This window comes from Ruditapes philippinarum, unplaced genomic scaffold (genome assembly GCF_026571515.1).
Source record: "Ruditapes philippinarum isolate M1 unplaced genomic scaffold, ASM2657151v2 ctg300_1_1_1_1, whole genome shotgun sequence".
Lineage (NCBI taxonomy): Eukaryota > Metazoa > Mollusca > Bivalvia > Venerida > Veneridae > Ruditapes > Ruditapes philippinarum.
Window position 1 is genome coordinate 344,190 of NW_026860085.1, and position 21,107 is coordinate 365,296.

A 21,107-nucleotide genomic window follows, 5' to 3' on the forward strand; every position below is an offset into this window, starting at 1 on the left:
GTCTATAGACAGTGCAAACATTAAGTTATTGTAAGTTTATAGTACATGCAAACTTGTTGTTCAGCTGTTCCCGACTGTGAAGATATCTTAATTTAATTCTGACACATGTTCATGTTTACTTTAATTACCACCTGGTGACCATAAAATATGTGCTCGTGTATTTTATTTGATTTCATCATTTTGATATTATTGATTATTGCTTCATGTGTACATGTAATTTACTTGCTCATATCAGCATTAAAATTGATCTTCATCTAATTGATAAACTTTATAAAGATGGAAAGTCACCATATTACCTATACTGTGTCAGTTTGACTTATAATCAAACAAACAGGTACATGTTCAGTTAGTTGTTTTGCATATTTTCAAATCAAGATTACATTTAAGTTCATAAAAAGTTCAAGTTTGAATTTTTAACATAGTGAATACTAATGTACAGATAATGTTTAGACATTGTCACTAGCATAGCTAGACTTTATTACATGTGAGACAAGACTTATTATGTATGATTGCTAAATTTTTTAGCATTAATATAGTACTAGTATACTTTGAAATACGATGTATACATTGTTATTATGCCTATGCCAGGAGAATTATGAGTTCCTTAACTATATGTGTGCTAGAGTATCTGTACAAGTAATGAAAATCAATATTTCCACAACAATGTCAGACATATGGTTTGAACAGTTTGTAACAGTTTTGTAACAGTTATTGGCATGTCCCTCCTCTTGTGCTCTTTCTTGTTGTTTTTTTTTGGTTCAGAAGCTTCTAAGTACCTTGCTAGTATGACTGGATTGTGTTAGGGCAGTATTCTGTGAACATTGTCTTGCCTTGTTGATCTTTCTTCTCTTGTTTTCTTTTCTTTTATTTTCCTGTACAATCTGACTGAGAATTAATTAAAGGACAACTTTTTTCTACTTAAATTCATCTGTAACTCACATTGCTTTATACCAGGCCCAAGCTGAGTGTGCTAGGTAACAGTTTGAAAAAGTTTTTGCTTTTCTTCTGTTGCTGCACAGTATAAACTTGAAAATACATTCATGATTTCTGTTGAAAATGTTAGTTGTTAACTGTCAATTTCATGATTTGTACTGAAATAGCTGATAGTTGTTGCGTGGAGGTGGGGTACATGTTAATACCCAGGACAGCTGTTACTGAAGGTTATTTGCCCCCGTGATTTGACCCAAAAAATGTGTTTAAATTGACTTAAAAACCTGAAAAGCAAACTATCAATACTGCAGAATTTCACAGTATAAATGTTTCATTAGTATAATGTGTTGCATTCCATGCTAAAATATGGTGATAATTATGTATGACAAGATTGTCTTAGATTAATTGACACCTTATGATTAGTTTTGTTTCTACTACATGTATAGTGAATGACTTATGTTAGTAAAAAAATGCATATTAATTTTCCCATTAAAAAACCTATAGATATTCATTTGATAAAATATTTGCTTTTAAACTTACTGTAATGTAGTGGTCATAGTAGTGTTGAAACTTCTTGTGGTCAATTATTATCACAATTATGCATAATTATGCACCTGAGTTAATTGTATCACATTAAGGCCCGGAAGGAAGCCTAGAACAATTGTGAGTTTTTACCTTCATTTGCCTACCACTGCTTGTTTAACATAATGTTTGTGATTTGATGTTGAAATAATCATGGATATTTTCAACTTGCAATGCTAGAAAAAGGATATTAAGCATGATTTTTACTTTTGGACTGTGTCAACTGGGTGGGGACTATATATATATTTAAAATAGCCTGTCAGTCATTACTGTTAATCAGGGCAAGATAATGTCAACAGTGCATTAAAAGTACATATTATTATATCAAATAAAGAAACATTTTATTACTGAGACTGGTATTGATTTTTGTACTGCTATGTTAACAGGCACTGCAGATCTCCGCGGTTCATATGTTAAACCTTCAATAACTCTTTATTAAGGATAATATACACCAAAAACTGCATGTAAGAAATTTTATTGACTGTTTTTATTTTAAGAATTAAAAAAAACAACATTAAAAAAATTTAATTATGTATGATTATTTATCATTGCTTATTATAGAATATCTAGATCTCACTGTTGTGTGGTAATTTCAATTTTGATGAGACCTTCATGGTTACTGTTGATAATCACAACATGGACAAAATTGACTTTAATTGAATGAATAAAGTAGTTTAAGTACTATCTTTTACAGTATCAATATTTTCGTATTGAACAACAAGGGTACACTCTGAAACAAATATTTTATCTGTGTGCTGCAGGGCTGAAATTTTAATGTAATTAATGTTCACTTTATGTATTGAAGCATACAATGTTTGTGATAAGTTTTCACTTATGATACAATAAAAGGTGTGTGTTTGTATCATTCTGTATTTTGCCCGTCTTATATTGCTATAATTATATCTTAATGGAAGACTGACTATATCACAACACAAATTAAGCTTTAATTATAGATCATTTTATGTAAGTAAATAACACATTATATTACCTACAATGAAATAGACTTGATTATAAATGAACATTTTTTTGTAGATTATTTCTGTTCAAGCAAATAAATATAAGATGTGATTTCAATTTTGTTTACTGTATTAGTTTACTGTTAAAGTTTACTGTACACAGGTTGGTTAAATAATTTTGGGCTGAGTTATGGCCCTTGAATAAAAAACATGTTTTGCCCTATTATTGATTTTCGTGTCTCCTGCTACACTGTAGCTGCAACATGCAATTGGCTATCATGAGGTGACAATTTATCATTATGGGATTGTTACTTTGTACTTTTACATAATGCTCCAAAACAATTAAGATGATGAATCTGAGGAAGACACAGTATTGAACTTATATATAATACAACATACTGATGTGCATGGGATAAAAGGTAAAAAAATAGTGTGCAAAATGTTTGATATACATAAAAATATCAAGGTAGTATATTAAATATTTATCAATGCCTGCCTTTCTGAGAAGTTTTGTAGGCTTAGACTTGATTGGATATGACCTGAGTGGCTATTCCAAGTAGTGGATAGCTCTAGGAAAAAGTTTAGATGGGTTCAAGACTGGGGTATGAGGAATTTTAAGTTCCAAGTCATTATGATCAACAAAGACCAGTGGATGTTGAATTTTTTTTTTAGCTCAACTGACTTGGTGTGTGTCACACTTTGCATGTTAAGGTTTTTTACATGTATGTTTTGGTATCTTCTTAACTACTGAAGGGGCTTGATTGAAACTTCACACACTTATAAATTTTGTGAGCATAATAAAATGTCACTTTTATGCCCACAGCTCTAACATGGGTTTTGACAGAATTATGTCTTTTTTTGGAAAATTCCACTTTATCTAGGCTTTTGTTTTACTATCAAACACTGAGAATAGTCAAGCACACTGTCCTACCTACAGCTCTAGTTTTATAAAAACATTATTCAGTTATTGGCCTTTCTTTTGACAGTAAATGCTGTAACATATTGGTGTCACTACTAGTAAAAATAGCAAGATGTTTCTTCATATATGTTCGGAAATGATGAGATTGACTATTGTACATATGTTTGTGGCTGGTGTAGTTTGTGATAAATGGGAACCATTACTTTAGCATTATTTTACATTTATGACCTATTTCAGATGCAAAAATAGTGGTAATCATCTATAATAGAATATTATACTATTTTAAGACAAAATACTCGAGAGAAAATGTTTATAATGGATTTGTTGAGAGATTTCTGCTGAAGGTAATAGAGACAGATACTGCTGTGAAATGACTTTTTATGAATGATAAGTGTACAAACAATGTTGTCTAATGTATTGTCATAAAAAATGGTGTTGTTTTATAATAACTGGTTTTTAGCTCACCTGAGCATGCTCAGGGTGAGCTTTTAGGATCGATGATTGTCCATCGTCTGTTCACATTTAGTTGTTAACACTCTAGCGGTCGCATTTTTGCGTCAATCATCATCAAACTTGGTCAGGATGCTTAAGCTTAGATGAGTTCGAAAATGGGTCATCTCGGATGAAAAAAAGTAGGTCACCGGAGCTAAAAATAGAAAAACCTTGTTAACACTCTAGCGGTCACATTTTTGCATCAATCATCATCAAACTTGGTCAAGATGCTTGTCTAGGTGATAGCTTGAATGAGTTCGAACATGGGTCATCCTGGATGAAAAACTAGGTTACTGGAGCTAAAAATAGAAAAACCTTATTAACACTCTAGCGGTCACATTTTTGCCTCAATCATCATCAAACTTGGTCAGGATGCTTGTCTAGGTGATAGCTCGGATGAGCTGGAACATGGGTCATCCTGGATGAAAAAGTAGGTATCAATCATCATCGAACTTGGTCAGGATGCTTGTCTAGGTGATAGCTCGGATGAGTTGGAACATGGGTCATTTCGGATGAAAAAGTAGGTCACCGGAGCTAAAAATAGAAAAACCTTGTTAACACTCTAGCGGTCAAATTTTTGCCTCAATCATCATCAAACTTAGTCAGGATGCTTGTCTAGGTAATAGCTTGGATGAGTTCGAACATTGGTCATCTCAGATGAAAAACTAGGTCACAGGAGCTAAAAATAGGAAATTCTTGTTAACACTCTAGCGGTCACATTTTTGACACAAGTGTCATCAAACTTGATCAGGATGCTTGTCTAGGTACTTGCTCGGATGAGTTCGAACATGGGTCATCTCGGATGAAAAACTAGGTCACAGGAGCTAAAAATAGAAAAACCTTGTTAACACTCTAGTGGTCACAATTTTGACTCAAATGTCATCAAACTTGGTCAGGAAACTTGTCTAGGTCATTGCTAGGAGTAAATCGAACATGGGTCATCTCGGATGAAAAACTAGGTCACAGGAGCTAAAAATAGAAAAATCTTGTTAACACTCTAGTGGCTACTGTTGTGATCCAAATATCCTGTAAATTGGTCTGAAAGTTTGTTTTGAAGATTTCTTAGTCAAGGTCGAACATGGGTCATCTTGGATGAAAAACTAGGTCACACTGCCCAAATATGGAAAAACCTTGTTAACATTCTAGTGGTCACATTTTCAACTCAATTATCATCAAACTTGGTCAGGATGCTTGTCTAGGTTATTGCTGGGATGAGTTTGAAACGGCATGTGAAACTAGGTCACCGGAGCTAAAAATAGAAAAATCTTGTTAACACTCTAGTTGCTACTGTTTTGATCCAAGTATCCTGGAAATTGAAAGTTTGTTTTGATGATTTCTAGGTCAAGTTTGAATATGGGTCACCTGGGTAAAAAACTAGGTTACACTGCTCAAATATGGATAATCCTTGTTAACACTGTAGTGGTTACATTTTTGACTCACCTATCATGAGACTTGGTCAGAATGCTTGTCTAGGTAATTGTTTGGATGAGTTTGATGGGTCAGGTGAGCGATCTAGGGCCATCATGGCCCTCTTGTTACATTAGTTAGTACCTAATCCTGGAATCTTAAGGTTAAGTAATTTTTGGTTTTGTTACTCTGGAACAGAAAGGAACTCACAGTATAGAGCCAGGCTAGCCTGCAACATTCCTTGTCTAACTAACTTTTAAATTTTTCATATTTATATCTTTAAGATTGATTCTAAATATACATTCCAAATATGCAACTGGACATGTCCATTTATGAAAATGAGCAGTTAAACAGCTAAAGAAGAAATATCACCCTTTCTAATTAGTTGTTTTTATTTGTTTGGGTCGTTAGACCAAACAAATAATGGTAGCGAAATTTCAGACTCTAGTGCTGTTAATTGCAAATGCCGAAAGTAGTCCGGTTTTTTTGAAGCGGTTACTTCCCTTTATATGTAACACTAAGGCCGAAAAATTCATGGGAGATCACTGCGTAAATATGGTCACATGACACGCGCATTAATTTTCAAGCAAAATAATTCCCGAATGGTGGAAGATTTCTAATATTGTTTTATTCTTTATAGCATATACATGCTTATAGTAATCGCCATGATTATTTACACAAGTGTTGTTAGCGTCGTTACAAACCCTAATTTAGAATAATATGCTTTTCTTCGGAGAGCCAACATGTAAATTCACCGTGGCCGTGGGGTTTGCGCGCTCGCTTATGAAGCGAGAGGTCTGGAGTTCAAATCCCAGTTAAGGCAATTTTTTTTTTCAAATTGTTTAAGTCAAATAAACATTGGATTGAATATCAGTTTTGAATTTAGTCTTATAGTCAATCTACTACAATAAAACGCTGGAAAGCATTGGTGGCACTATACAAAAACAAATTGTTTTATAATCTCACAACCTTCACCTTTCTGACATTCTGAGACCCAAACAAATTCAGCGCCTTCTGTGCTTTGATTTAGTATTAGGTTTAAATGCTGCTTTGCGCGTTTGTAATTTGTTAGCAGTAGCCTCCTATGCATTTATTTACTAAGCTCTGTCTAAATAATTAGCACTAATAATTTTTATTTTGCTTATATTGAAAGATATGAATTGAACAAAAAGAAATGCAGATGAAACCTTTTTTTCGAGGCGGTACACTTGTTTAGTACATGTATTTCTTTGTTTACTAAAAAGAACAAAGTGTTAATTAGCTTGGGAATATTTTGTAAAAGTTAATAATATCTCTAAAAAATTGTCGACTATTGATCAATTTGTATCGTAGCACTGTACAAGAATATTGAGTATTGCTCAGTTCCTTTTTACTCAGTTCTTCTCTTGTCTAGCTTAGTAATTTTTGTTTCCATCATCAGCTGCCATCATGATTAGCCTCAATTTCTCACTTTTACTTATTACAACTTTTCTTACTTTTACTTATAACAACTTTTCTCAGTTTCACTTATTACAACTTTTCTCAGTTTCACTTATTACAACTTTTCACAGTTTCTCTATTTATACAACTTTTCACAGTTTGTCTATTACAACTTTTCACAGTTTCTCTTATTTCAACTTTTCTCAGTTTCATTATGATATGCTAAGTTACTATGATCTCATGCCTTGCTCAATTTCTCTCATTACAATTTACCCAGTTCCTCTCTCATTACAATTTACCCAGTTCCTCTCTCATTACAATTTACCCAGTTCCTCTCTCAATACAATTTACCTAGTTCCTCTCACAACTTGCTCAGTTAAATTTAGTCATGACTGACTTATTGCTTATTATTCCCATAAATGTAAAGAAAAATTGTTTAAATTGCTATATTTTGTATATTTTGTATTTTATATACTGGCATAATTAATTTTTTGTCAGACATATTTTATGTGAACTTTGCTTTGTAATTACAGCGGTGAGAGAAGATAGATCACCTGGTGGCAAACATCGTACAAAGAAGCCCCGCTTTGACAGTTCCATGGAAGATGATAACTTTTCTAAGCTTGTTGAAAATAAACAGAAATTGGAGGATGACCACAATGAGCTTATTAATGTATTACTGGCATCCCAACCTGACAAAATCCCTGATAATGAATGTAAGATATTGTTGAATATTTAATTAAAGTAAGGTATTTCATTGAATAACTGAGTGAATATGAAAGTCAAACCTAACATTTTAAGACAATTAGAATATATAGAACTGGGTTGTTTTTATTTTATTACCCCCACTGATAAATACATAAAAGGGTTGGCAGTCATGGGAGGGTTGAAATGACATTGCCCATCTGATGAGATCTCTTTGTTCAATTTTCTTGAAACTTAGCAAGAATGTTTATATAAATATGAAAAAGAAGATCATCAAGTGAAATCAAAATCCACCAAAAATTTGTTAAGTGATGGCCCTTATTAAGATCCATCATTTGTTATAATGTGTAACTTACTAATGTAACTTTCATGTTACAGACAATAGGGTTTATATAGGGAAAAATGTCTAAAATATGTCATATAATCTTTTCTACCATTACATATGAAAGATACTACATACACGAAATAATAAAACATAACTAATTTCAAGATTTGAATAATTTCAAACAACAAGACAAGTTTCAACTTCAATTTTCCATAATATTGACATGCAAAAAAACTTTTTACTAATTATATATTTAAGCATTTCCTGATTACAAATTTACATTGAAAATTGTATTCAGGGAGCTGTTTCAGTCTAAAGTTCTTTGTGTGCGATAAAAACTCTTTCCAGTAAAAAAAAAGAGATATTTTTTACCAAAACCAAACCAAAAAATTCCAAAATACATAGGTTTGAGAAATCATATTTGCTGTGTATTATTTCCCTGAAAAATACCAAAATAAAATTTAGAATGGAACAAAAGAAACAAAAACAACAACATTGATTTCTAATGTAAAGATAGATAAAGCAACAAATACAATATTGTGTTAATTAAAAAAAAAAAGCCATTTTATCTTATCAAAGTTCTGTTGTATTACTTTTTTATCTGAACTCAAAATGTCTATTGCACACTATTTATCTGATCATACTTCATACTACATGAGACATAAGGAGATTTACTGACATTACTGACATTATTGCCTCACAAAAAAACAACATTAGATTGAATAGCTATACTTTTTGCATGTTGTTGTTTTTCCAGTTCAAGGGAGGTCAGCGAGCGAGATTTCTATAGAAGAGTTGATGCAGTTTGGATATTCTGAACTGAAATATATCATTGAGTGGGCTAAAAAAGTTCCTAGTAAGAACAATTTCTGTAATACTAAACAATTTGATTAATGACCAGAATAGTTGTATGCAATTATTTAAAGTGATGAACAGTGTGATTAGATTCCCTTTCATATGATATAATGTTACTTTTTATGTTACATTTATACATATAGAGAAGATGTTAAATTAGATTTAGAGGAACATTATGCTCCTGCTTTGTCTTGAATTAAATACAACTTCATACAATGGTCAAGCGCAGTAAGAGGAAGTGCAGTGCTCAAGAAGCATAACTCTCTGGATTTATTACAGAGTAATTCAAAAAAACTTCATCAATGGTCAACCACGTTGAAAGGAAATGCAACATACAAGAACCACAACTATCTTTTATTGCCCACAACCATAGCTCTATTTCAATTCTTTTACAAGGTATTCTGTTACTTGTAACTTCGTCATTTCCGAAGTTAAGTCTTGCGCAGGTATTAATCATATTTAGTGATAGTTCTAGTTTTGCATATTTTTAAGTAAGAAGATTTTAGTCACATGATACACTTGAATTAAAAGGAAGATTAACTTCCATTTGCCCATGTGAAATTAACAATACAAAAATAGTGAGTGGTAATATTTAGAACTACATTTGATGTAATTATGGTTTAAATTGCCAGTTTGAAAACTTAAAGATGATTAAAAAATATCATAAGGAAATAGTACCAGCTATATATACAATGATTTGAGTGTCAAGTATTTATATTTAAACAGATTTCCGTTTGTTCACAATGGAAGATCAGATGGCATTATTGAAGTCAGCTTTCATGGAACTTAATGTAATTAGACTGTCATACAGGTATGTAATTCATATATTCTCACTTATTTTATTTTTTTTTTTTGGTTTACAGTCTATCTAATAATAGCTAACATTACAGAGTTCAATCGGGGGTTTATCTTTGGTTACTGATTGTTTACAAAGTTACTTGGTTCTCACCATTGCAGGTTGATATTGCACTTGAATGAAAGTTTCAGGTAAAAAAGTCATCTAGCTAGCTAATTAAATATCTGTGCTTTTACTCAGGTCCAAGCTATTGCCTGAAATCATGCATGAAGTGGCACCATAGCTCTTTCTCCACCAATAAAGCTACTGGTGTGACTTTCTACAAAGGCCCTGAAAGTCCAAAGAACAATAGTTGTGCATGAGCCATATGTTTCCCTTTTCAAGATAGTTATGTTGAAGACTATTTGTCCAGATCTGTTTGTAATGAACCTGTCTGTGAAGATAAAAGTCTGGAGTTATTGTAAATATAAGTATTGTTATTGTTTGTAGATCAATGGAATATGACGATGCACTTAGGTTTGCAGATAACATTATTGTGCCAAGGTCAGTGTGTGCCACAATGGGTTGGGGACAGGAGCTCGTACATGCTACCCTAGAGTTTGCTACCAGACTAAAGGAGCTAGATCTGGACAAGGTGGAATTTGCATTGATGAATGCCATTGTGCTGACTTACCCTGGTAACTATTTTCTATGTGTCAAAATTCTTGCAGCAGTAGTAATTTGCCTATGTAAACATTTCAAGCCACATGCCTCCAGATGAGCAAAGATATTTAGATGAGCGAAGATATTTAATAAAATCAAACTTGAGAAAAATGTTCTAAGATTTTAAGTAAAGTAAAAAGATTCAATATTCAATTAATAATTTACATGTTACGTGTGATTAATGACTGGTTTTTCTGTATTAATAACTATATTTCTACTGCGTTACTAACTCAGTTAGGGCTATTTTTGTATATTTTGACCTCTTCGGTAATTTACGTGGCCATTGATAATGTGTAAATTGCTTCCTTTTGGTCACTTCACAATATTATACTTTTAGATACATTTCAAAATTTTTATGAAAATTAGCTTGAATCTAGAGGCTTGCTGCTTTAAGTGTATAAAACTATATATCCTCAGCCTGTAATTTATAAAAATACTGTTTGCATTTTGTAAGAGAATACTTTCACAAAACCTGTAAGAAAGAAATACAGTTGTGTTTTGCACATGCACAGAATCATTACTAAACAGTAAAAATCCCATTTTAAATAGCAGAATATATTTTATTCTGGAACATTTCATTATGTTTACTTATAATGACAATGACAATGACAATTTATTTATTGATATTGGCCACCGGCCCATTACAACAATATATACATTTACATATAATTTCTTGACTGGTGTCAGTACAGATCAATGTAATTCCTAATAATGTTTATATTGAAACACACAGAACTATTGTTGAATAATTTACCAAAATGCGTGTCGATCTTAACGAAAAACAAAACATATGATCTTCACTTATGGCTATTCATTGCAAAATAAGGAAAACATACTATAGCCTTAACATAAAAGGCAATAGTGTTTTGATCAGTCTTAAGCTTTGTACAACATTGCCCGAAATGAAAAGTAAATCCATATATCTCATCACTGTACAAACGTATTCAAAATTGAAAACAACAAACTAAACAATACCTAAAAGTAACATTCATGATATTATAAGCATATTCTCAAATATTTTATAATAATAATTTCAAATTTAAGTATCTGTGTTATAACATAGAAAATGATTCCAAGAATGTGATCTCAACAATATAGTAAGTATATCCTAATGATTTCTAACTGTCAGTATCTGTATTACTTAATATATCATTTCTCTCTTTGAATGCATAATATGCATACATAGCTAAATTTGTTATAACATTATCAGAGCGAGAGCACATTAGAACATTAAATTTATGATTATTAGGATTATTAAAGAATTTTTTGTCAATGTATTTTTAGCTCACCTGTCACAAAGTGACAGGGTGAGCTTTTGTGATTGCTTTTCGTCCGGCGTCCGTCCGTCCGTCGTCCGTCCGTCGTCCGTCCGTCGTCCGTCCGTCCGTCCGTAAACTTTTACTTTAAATGACATCTCCTCATAAACCACTAAGCCAATTTCATCCAAACTTTACAGGAATGTTCCTTTGGTGGTCACCTTTAAAAATTGTTCAAAGAATTTAATTCCATGCAAAACTCTGGTTGCCATGGCAACCGAAAGAAAAAACTTTAAATATCTTCTTTTAAAAAACCATAAGAGCTAGAGCTTAGATATTTAGCATGAAACATCTTCTAGTGAGTGTCTACCAAGTTTGTTCAAATAAAAGCCCTGGGGTCAAAATTGGCCCCGCCCCGGGGGGTCATTGATTTTCCCTATATGCATATAGTAAAAACTTAAAAAAATTTTCTTTTAAAGAACCCAAAGAGCTAGAGCTAAGATATTTAGCATGAAACATGTTCTAATGGGTGTCTACCAAGTTTGTTCAAATAAAAGCCCTGGGGTGAAAATTGGCCCCGCCCCGGGGGTCATTGATTTTCCCTATATGCATATAGTAAAAACTTAAAAAATCTTCTTTTAAAGAACTCAAAGAGCTAGAGCTTAGATATTTGGCATGAAACATCTTCTAGTGAGTGTCTACCAAGTTTGTTCAAAATAAAAGCCCTGGGGTCAAAATTGGCCCCGCCCCGGGGGGTCATTGATTTTCCCTATATGCATATAGTAAAAACTTAAAAAAATCTTCTTTTAAAGAACCCAAAGAGCTAGAGCTAAGATATTTAGCATGAAACATGTTCTAATGGGTGTCTACCAAGTTTGTTCAAATAAAAGCCCTAGGGTGAAAATTGGCCCGGCCCCGGGGTCATTGATTTTCCCTATATGCATATAGTAAAAACTTAAAAATCTTCTTTTAAAGAACTCAAAGAGCTAGAGCTTAGATATTTGGCATGAAACATCTTCTAGTGTGTGTCTACCAAGTTTGTTCAAATAAAAGCCCTGGGGTGAAAATTGGCCCCGCCCCGGGGGTCATTGATTTTCCCTATATGCATATAGTAAAAACTTAAAAAATCTTCTTTTAAAGAACTCAAAGAGCTATGGCTAAGATATTGAGCATCAAACATGTTCTAATAGGTGTCTACCAAGTTTGTTCAAATACAAGCCCAGGGGTCAAAATTGGCCCGCCCCGGGGGTCATTGATTTTCTTTATATGTGTTTAGCAAAAACTTTAAATCTTCTTTGAAAAAACCCAAATAGCTAGAGTTTAGATATTAAGCATGAAACATCTTCTAGTAAGTGTCTACAAAGTTTGTTCAAATAAAAGCCCTGGGGTCAAAACTGGCCCTGCCCCAGGGGTGTCATTGTTTTTAACTATATGTGTATAGTAAAAACTTTAAAAAAATCTTCTTTTAAAAAGCCCAATGAGCTAGAGCTTAAATGTTTAGCATGAAACATCTTCTTATGGGTGTCTACCAAGTTTGTGCAAATAAAAGCTCTTGGGTTAAATTGGCTCTGCAACGTTGGGGGGGGGGGGGGGTTGGGGGCCTATATACAGGTGAGCGACCTCAGGGCCATCATGGCCCTCTTGTTCTCTAATCAAAGACAATTTTTTACAAACTAAAACAAAATGATATTCATTTCCAATTACTTCGTGTGTTCTCTTAAAATATTTTAGGTATCTACCTTTTTCAATATCAAATCATGGGAGGACAACCGAAGTTTGGCGAGAGCATTTCTGAATTTTCTAACTGTCACTAATGTTAAGTAATATTCATGTTTGATATTGCATTTAAAATGTCTATACGCATACAATTAAGAACTATCATTTATAATTGCGTGCCATTCTTATAGATATTTGTCCTTTAATTTTTGTACAAAGGAAGTTATGAAATAGTCTTCATTATTGACTGTTTGATTATACCAAATGTAGCCAAAACCATTTTTACATAATAAATTACGAATACCAGTACACCAGTTATTTTGCCCCGTACTATCCAAAAACAACTGCATAAAATAGCATTTTTTAACTAATCTGTGTTCACCCATTTTAAGTATTTTACACCAATATCTTACAGCTCTTTTAGCAGAATTTATAAACATAGGAAATCTCCCTTATAAATTCATGTCTGTTTAATAACAGAGATGTTCTATGTTACAAGTCTTTAAGGAATTAACTGTAAAATTATGGAAATTGATAATGATAGATAATTTTGCATTTACTTTATAACATATAGCTTAATGCACGTAATCCCCCACCCCAAAAAAACAACCAAAAAAATGCATTCTTTTATATGTATATTCTATACATGCCTGCAGTCTGATTTAAATAGTTGCTGAACAATTTAATTATTTTGATACAGAATTTACTTAAGCTATCACAGGACTGTGTCAAAATTTACTGTTTGGCAGATTGATTACACGAACATTTTGGGATGTTTAGCTCCATAGACCTTAAAACCTAAATAAATTGTTTACAGTATTTGTCATTCCCTACTCATGAACTAACCTTTATATCAATAAAAACATAATTATGCTGTTTTTAAAAAAAGATATATTTCAATGTTTATAGTTTATGTTATTCAATTTTAAGGCATTTTGAGCCCCAATTCTTGAATGTCTGTTGTTTATTACCCAAGTTCAGCTAACACTTTTCTAATAATTATTTGATATAGGTAAATTTGTGATAGATTTTACAGTGTAAGAAATTCGGATTTGAATCCACTAGGCCGGTTGGACTACCAGATTGGAATATTCACTAGCCCAAAAGACATTTCACTAGCAAGATTCATTTGTTCAAAACAGTTGTTTATATTGCCTCTGAAAATACAGTAGTCTGGTCGGGCTTGTTACTGTAAAAAGTTGGTAGCCCGAGGAGAAATTTAGTAGTCAGGGGCTATCGGACTACTGCTCATTTCGAACACTGATTTTATATGTTAAATAAATCTATTCCTCACTGTGATGGGTTTTAATCCTGACTGGGACTTTTTCTTTCATGTGAGGAAGCTATCAGCTAGCTTATGGAACGTCAGTGGTTATACTCAGGTGCCCGTTTGTGCCTGAAATAACGCAAAGGTCTTCCTCCACCAGTAAAGCTGGAAAGTCACAAGTCACCATATGACCTTCACTGTGTTAGTGCGACAGTACTGCCCCCCCCCCCCCCCTCCCCCCCCCCCCCAAAAAAAAAACAACAACAAAAAAAAACCCAAAAAATAAATCAATAGTTATAGCATATTTTCTTCAGCTGCATGATGCAATACAAATATCTGCTAATAATCATATTGATTTACAACTTACAGTAGAGTGATGTTTCTGTGATGTTTCTACATGAATTTATTTACAGATGCTATTGGTCTAAGTGATAAGAGTAAAGTGATTGGTATCCAGACAAAGTTTCTCGACACACTGAGACGCTACGTCTGCGTTAAATACAGCAGTGATAAGGGGAGATTCGGGAAACTTCTGCTGCGTCTGCCAACTCTTCGAACATTGAGTGCAAAAGCTGCTGAGAGGTTTCTCTCGTTAACACTGGAAGGTGTTTTACCGTTGAATGATCTCGTGCAGGAAATGATGTGTTGACTGGTTTGATGATTTTATAGTGTGATACAGTCATGTAATACGTGTTCTTATCACACACCTGTGTCGCTTTTGTGACTTTGTAAAAACGGTATTGCACGACTGTGCATATTTTTTGACGTAACATCGTTTGCGTTAAAAACATAGCGTAAGGACGCATTTAATGGCAGATTGCTACAAAGTGATCTTTTTTTTTAGTGTAAACAGTTTTTTATATGTGATAATAAATATTATAGTTGTGTAGCTTCATTACTGAATTTATTGAATAAAAATTTTTTTGCTGGCCAGAGGTTGGTATAATATAATTTTATTCAACTTGTTCAATAAAGACAGTATTGAATCTACACTCATTAAATGTTTTCTATATATGACATACTTGATTACATAAAGAATTCAGGGTTGTGCCAAGACATGATCATTTTGAGAATAGTTTTATTCAATACTGATATTCTATATTGAATATTAAATTTTGAAGAATAGTTTTAATCTATACTGATATTCCACATTGAATATTAAATTTTGAAGAATAGTTTTATTCAATACTGATATTCCACATTGAATATTAAATTTTGAAGAATAGTTTTATTCTATACTGATATTCCACATTGAATATTAAATTTTGAAGAATAGTTTTAATCTATACTGATATTCCACATTGAATATTAAATTTTGAAGAATAGTTTTAATCTATACTGATATTCCACATTGAATATTAAATTTTGAAGAATAGTTTTAATCTATACTGATATTCCACATTGAATATTAAATTTTGAAGAATAGTTTTAATCTATACTGATATTCCACATTGAATATTAAATTTTGAAGAATAGTTTTAATCTATACTGATATTCCACATTGAATATTAAATTTTGAAGAATAGTTTTAATCTATACTGATATTCCACATTGAATATTAAATTTTGAAGAATAGTTTTAATCTATACTGATATTCCACATTGAATATTAAATTTTGAAGAATAGTTTTAATCTATACTGATATTCCACATTGAATATTAAATTTTGAAGAATAGTTTTAATCTATACTGATATTCCACATTGAATATTAAATTTTGAAGAATAGTTTTAATCTATACTGATATTCTATATTGAATATTATTCAGTGAGAGACTGTAGGCTCACTAGTTTTGAATTAAATGTACATTGTAATTGACTCGTATATGACAGATTAGGTGCTGACATTGTCTCCTAGATATTGTTGTTGTCTAGTCACAACACTAATTATCAGAGGTTAGCAAGTTGGCAAGTAACTGGAGTATCTGATGAGTGTGAAATTATTGATATTAGCATGAATCGTATGAGCAGATGCGCAGGCTGGTCTGGATCCATGCTGGTCGCAAACCCATTATGTTGGTTTTGTCGTGACGCTGCTCAAATGATGTTGTACACAGCTGTGATGTCATGTGGTTTATATAACATAGCATATTTCTGCATAAAGTCAAATTATGTGTTAGCATTACAATATAAGTTTGTTAATGATTAAAGATTCATTGTCACTGTAAACTGAACTTACTTTTAGTTTTTGTTAAAATAGAGTATGGTATTTGTGCAACTTCATTACTAAATTTATTTAACTTGTTGAATGAAATAATAAGCTTGCTACAGGCTCACATGTAATAAGTTTATTCAACTAGTTAAATAAATTCAGTATAGTACCTATACTCATTTATAATCTTCTTTGTGATTTCATGATGACTCAAAAGAGATTTATATAGCATACAGATGTTGTCTGCTCGTGATTTTGTTGTCAGCCATTATTTCATTTCATCAATACAAGATTTATTTAAAATTTTCAAATCATAATTGTCATTGTTGAAAATATTTATAAGAGGTAGTACATGTATCGGGTACAGCAGATGTTTTTATTTTTGTTTTATAATTATTTTCACAACAAACATTTATTGCTCATTCTCCATTGCCGTTCTCATATAATTTATATGGAGTATAAGGCAATGGCTTATAAGTTGAAATCTGATTGATAGTGGTTCAGAATCTAGAACCACTTGTAATATAACTGTCTTCTAATATATGACTTTAATTCAAACTGGCAAATTGGAAAGAAATTTTGGCAAAATGCCAACTTATTTTGATTTTCATCTGTTCACTCACTTTATACAGTGGGTGAGTATGATAATGCCACTTGAACATGTACTTGAACATTACAGGAAAATTCAGCACTAAAATCACCTTAACTGTACTTAGGTGTTATACATAATGCTTGTTAAAATATAGTTAAATGAAGATATCATTGATATTTCACTTGTACAGGTACTGTGAAGTTCTTTTTTCAAATTTCTCACTTTTTATTAGTGAGTTACATTTAATTTTCACTAAAAAGAGTGAACTATTCAAGATATTAAAAGGCACATTATGCCCCAGAAACACACATTTTTACTTCTTTGTAAAGGGCTAACATTAATTAAGTTTTAGAGCATATAAGACGAGTGTTACCTGAAGAAAGTAGCACTTATGTGAAATCATTTGTCATTGAAGTTGCAAAATGTAAACAAAGACAAATTTTTGACTTCCATACAAAATACTAAATCACTATAAAATGATTGTTTAGGTAATTGGCTAATGAATAACTTTTTGGAAACTATAAAAATATAAATTGAAAGTATCCAAAAAGTAAAAAGCTTTTGAGAAATAAAAATAAAATCATTTCTGTGGCATAATGGGCCTTTAACGTAAATATTGTATTTCATATTTGAGAATTTGTATATATATAGTCATCATATATTTATGTAGACTACTGTATAGTTGAATTATTGATTAATTTTGTGAATTATTTTGCTCAGTAAATTATCAATGTTACCATGGAAACATGTTAGTGCAGATATTCATGTAAATCATGGTTAATGATGTTAATTTGTTTCTGTCTTCAATTTGTCTAGTTCTGATAATATTATATTGTGTTTATAAATGTTAACATGTTGTTGTTTGTTAGGTCATTGGATGTTTTTAGTGTTTTGTGGTTACATGATGTCTATCATTCATCATTATCCACAATTTATTTAAGCAACATCCCTAAAACTACAATATGGGTTTTTAAATAACAGATTGTTATTTTTGTATATTAAATGGCAAAATGAAGTCATTCTTAGCACACTTTTCATTCAGATGCATGGGAAGGACGTCATTTAAAACACCTGACTTGTGTTAAACGAGGGTGTTAGAAGGGGTTTTCTAGCACTGGGGTAAATAGTAAAAAATGCTGTCTGATATGCAAGAAATAGCTTACCTGTACCTTTTGCTGTGGCAGCCACATGTAGGGATAACTTCTTCATCGTCTGTCTGTCACAAAACTTGTCCAGACTACTCCTCAAAAACTACTGGTGCAATTTCATTCAAACTTAACAGGAATGATCAGTACCAAATTTAGTTGTGCATATCATTGGCATCAATCTAGTCCAATGATTTCTGTCAGAGTTATGGCCATTTATTTTTAAAAGTTTTGTCCAGACTGCTGTAATACTACAAATTAATGCAATTCGAGTGAAACTTTACAGTGTTGATTGGTACCTCGAGTACTTAAAGGTCTTTGCCGGTTGAATGATTATGGCCCTTGAATAAAATAATCATTTTGGCCTGTTAATGATTTTTGTGTCTCCTGCTACACAACAGCTACAACATGCTACAAAACTTGCTTCAACATATACTGGGAACAAACTCCAATCACACCTCAATACAACTTGCTAATTGGCTATCATCATCTGATCAATGATTGTTCTTGTGATATATAATTTTTTTTAAAGTTTTTTTTATGATAATGAGCATGATAATTGAGATGTGCTGCTTTGAGATATGAAAGTATAGACCAGATAGTTGTTACAGTTTAACATTCCAGTAATCTAACTTTACTATGAGTAAAAATAGTTAATATGGCATCCAAATAAATTATTAAATAACTGAAAGTAAACTGTGAACATATTAATAAAGCTTATATATACTAGCATACTTTATTATACATGTATATAAACAGATTTTATGGCATTTTTTAATTTCCATATATTTGTATACAGAAACATTTTATACAATGTGAAGTTTTTACCCGTCAAGGTGATAACTATGTCTTAATTAAGTCATTTGTATAAATTCATTTTTATGATTGTTTTTATTGATTAATCATGTAGAACCTCATGTTTTCGACTCATCATAAAGTCATGAGACAAACCTGACAGACTAGTCACTTTCACATTATATATTGTATGAGTGCCGGTTATTCCAAGACTTTGAGAATTTTTAAAAAATTTCTTTGCAGAAAATTTTTGCTCAAAAGATTTATTTCCCATTTTAATTTACAAATGGGTCACTTTTGAGTGGATTTGAAATGTGGTTAATGACCAATGTTCTACTTAATTGATATTATTTTCTCATTTATTCTTTTTGGACACGAATGTTATAATATACAGCTTGCTTAAATTATAGCATTACTTAAAAATAAACAATGACAAATATTTTCACTCATAGAAAAAGTTCATATTTAAACATACATTGTAAATTAAATTTTTGCAACACAAAACTCTCCACTGATATAATTAAATTTTTGCAATACAAAACTATCCACATATTATATGTTATTTTGGTTTTGGAGTGATATATGTGGATATATTACCTGTTAAGATTTTATATCACCCGAGCCGTTAGGCGAGGGTGATATTTTATCTTGGCAGGTAATATATCCACATATATCACTCCAAAACCAAAATAATAATTTTATTACCCTTCCCCTGCCGAGTTTAGACGATTTTTTAAATAATCATTGCTGTTTCAAATGAAACGTCGAAATAAGATTCCCTTTAGGATACCTCTTCGTCACAACATGACGTCACATAAATACATGACGTATTTTTCCCGTACCTTACAAAAGTAAACAAGAGAAAAGGAGTAGTCTATTGAACACACTTTTTTGTAATTAATATCAAGCTTTCACAAGGTCATATTTGTTTTCGATACTGATGGTTATATGTATCATAACTCTACTTTGGTAAATATTTATCATTTGACAGTAAAAAAGTGCTTTTAAATCGGAATTTACACCGCGTAAAATCGAACCGTACGCGCATCATCTCCGCGCATGTTGTTTACAACGTTGGGTACCAAACGGGGAAATTTAGTGTGTATATTACCCGTCTGGCTCGGTTATATCAATTTCTTTCGGGTGATCAATATCCAATCAAAAAGGCGGAAAAAATCTGGAAGGGTAATAAACTAGTATAAGTTGACAATGAGACTTATGGTGCTGTTTCATTACTACATTACTGTACATTCACTAGGTTTGAATCGTATCTAAAAATGAAAATACTTAAAAAACATGGCTTACTATTTTATTAATGATGTTTATATAAGACTGAGTGTTGATGAATTATATTTTCATTATTATGTTTTCTCAGTAGAGATATTCTGGAACTCGGCAGATGGAAGTTTTTTCCCCAATTTCATCCTTTGGTACAAACAAATTTTTACATTAGTGCAACATGGTGATCACTCTATTGTAAACTTTAATGGATTATGAAGCTATAATAGTTAAAAGTTTCCTTGTACTTTGTGATTAAACGGGGTAAACCCCCAATTTGTCAAATTTCAGATAACATGTATATACTGATAATGTTGATGCTGTATAAACCCATAACTTGCTGAAATTGTTTAATGAAATTACCCAGCTTTGGTCAGAATGCATAGATGTGCAGGCTGGCCTGGTAATTCTGTTGAGCTCTTTATGATTCAGCTGGTTAAAGCTAAATATTTTTCTTACACTGCTTGAAGTGTGTTTTGAAAATAAGTGAATTCTGTATATTTGCTTGTTTTATGGGGTAATGATGGGTACAGAAATAATTCAGATTGTATATATTTCTTATGCTGTATACATATCAATGTTGTTTAACTTGGTGAACATATTTAAGTTTATTCCAGGAAACATTCAATTTTTTTAACAGGTTGCTTGGTCGAGCATAAATGGTACTAAACTTTGTTATATTACCTAACTTGCCTGGCAAATGGTTATATAATAAACAACCATTTATGCACAGCCATTTAACCTGTCAAAAGTTTTTATATCTAGCTTATAATGCTGCAAAATATTGCTCTCTTTGATTAAATTTAAATTATTAATAAAAT

At 31.8% G+C, this 21,107-nt stretch overlaps 1 protein-coding gene across 1 annotated transcript in view; it reads left to right on the forward strand.

The window, feature by feature from the left end:
• Nucleotides 1–15,504, forward strand: part of LOC132758819 (retinoic acid receptor RXR-alpha-B-like) — a 29,415-nt gene extending 13,911 nt beyond the window's left edge. Inside the window, exons 3-7 of the mRNA XM_060750525.1 lie at nucleotides 7,239–7,421; nucleotides 8,493–8,591; nucleotides 9,317–9,401; nucleotides 9,876–10,063; nucleotides 14,741–15,504. Of these exons, the coding sequence (XP_060606508.1) occupies nucleotides 7,239–7,421; nucleotides 8,493–8,591; nucleotides 9,317–9,401; nucleotides 9,876–10,063; nucleotides 14,741–14,976 (791 nt within the window). The 3' untranslated portion in view covers nucleotides 14,977–15,504. The remainder of the gene's footprint in view (nucleotides 1–7,238; nucleotides 7,422–8,492; nucleotides 8,592–9,316; nucleotides 9,402–9,875; nucleotides 10,064–14,740) is intronic.
• Nucleotides 15,505–21,107: the final 5,603 nt, after the last annotated feature.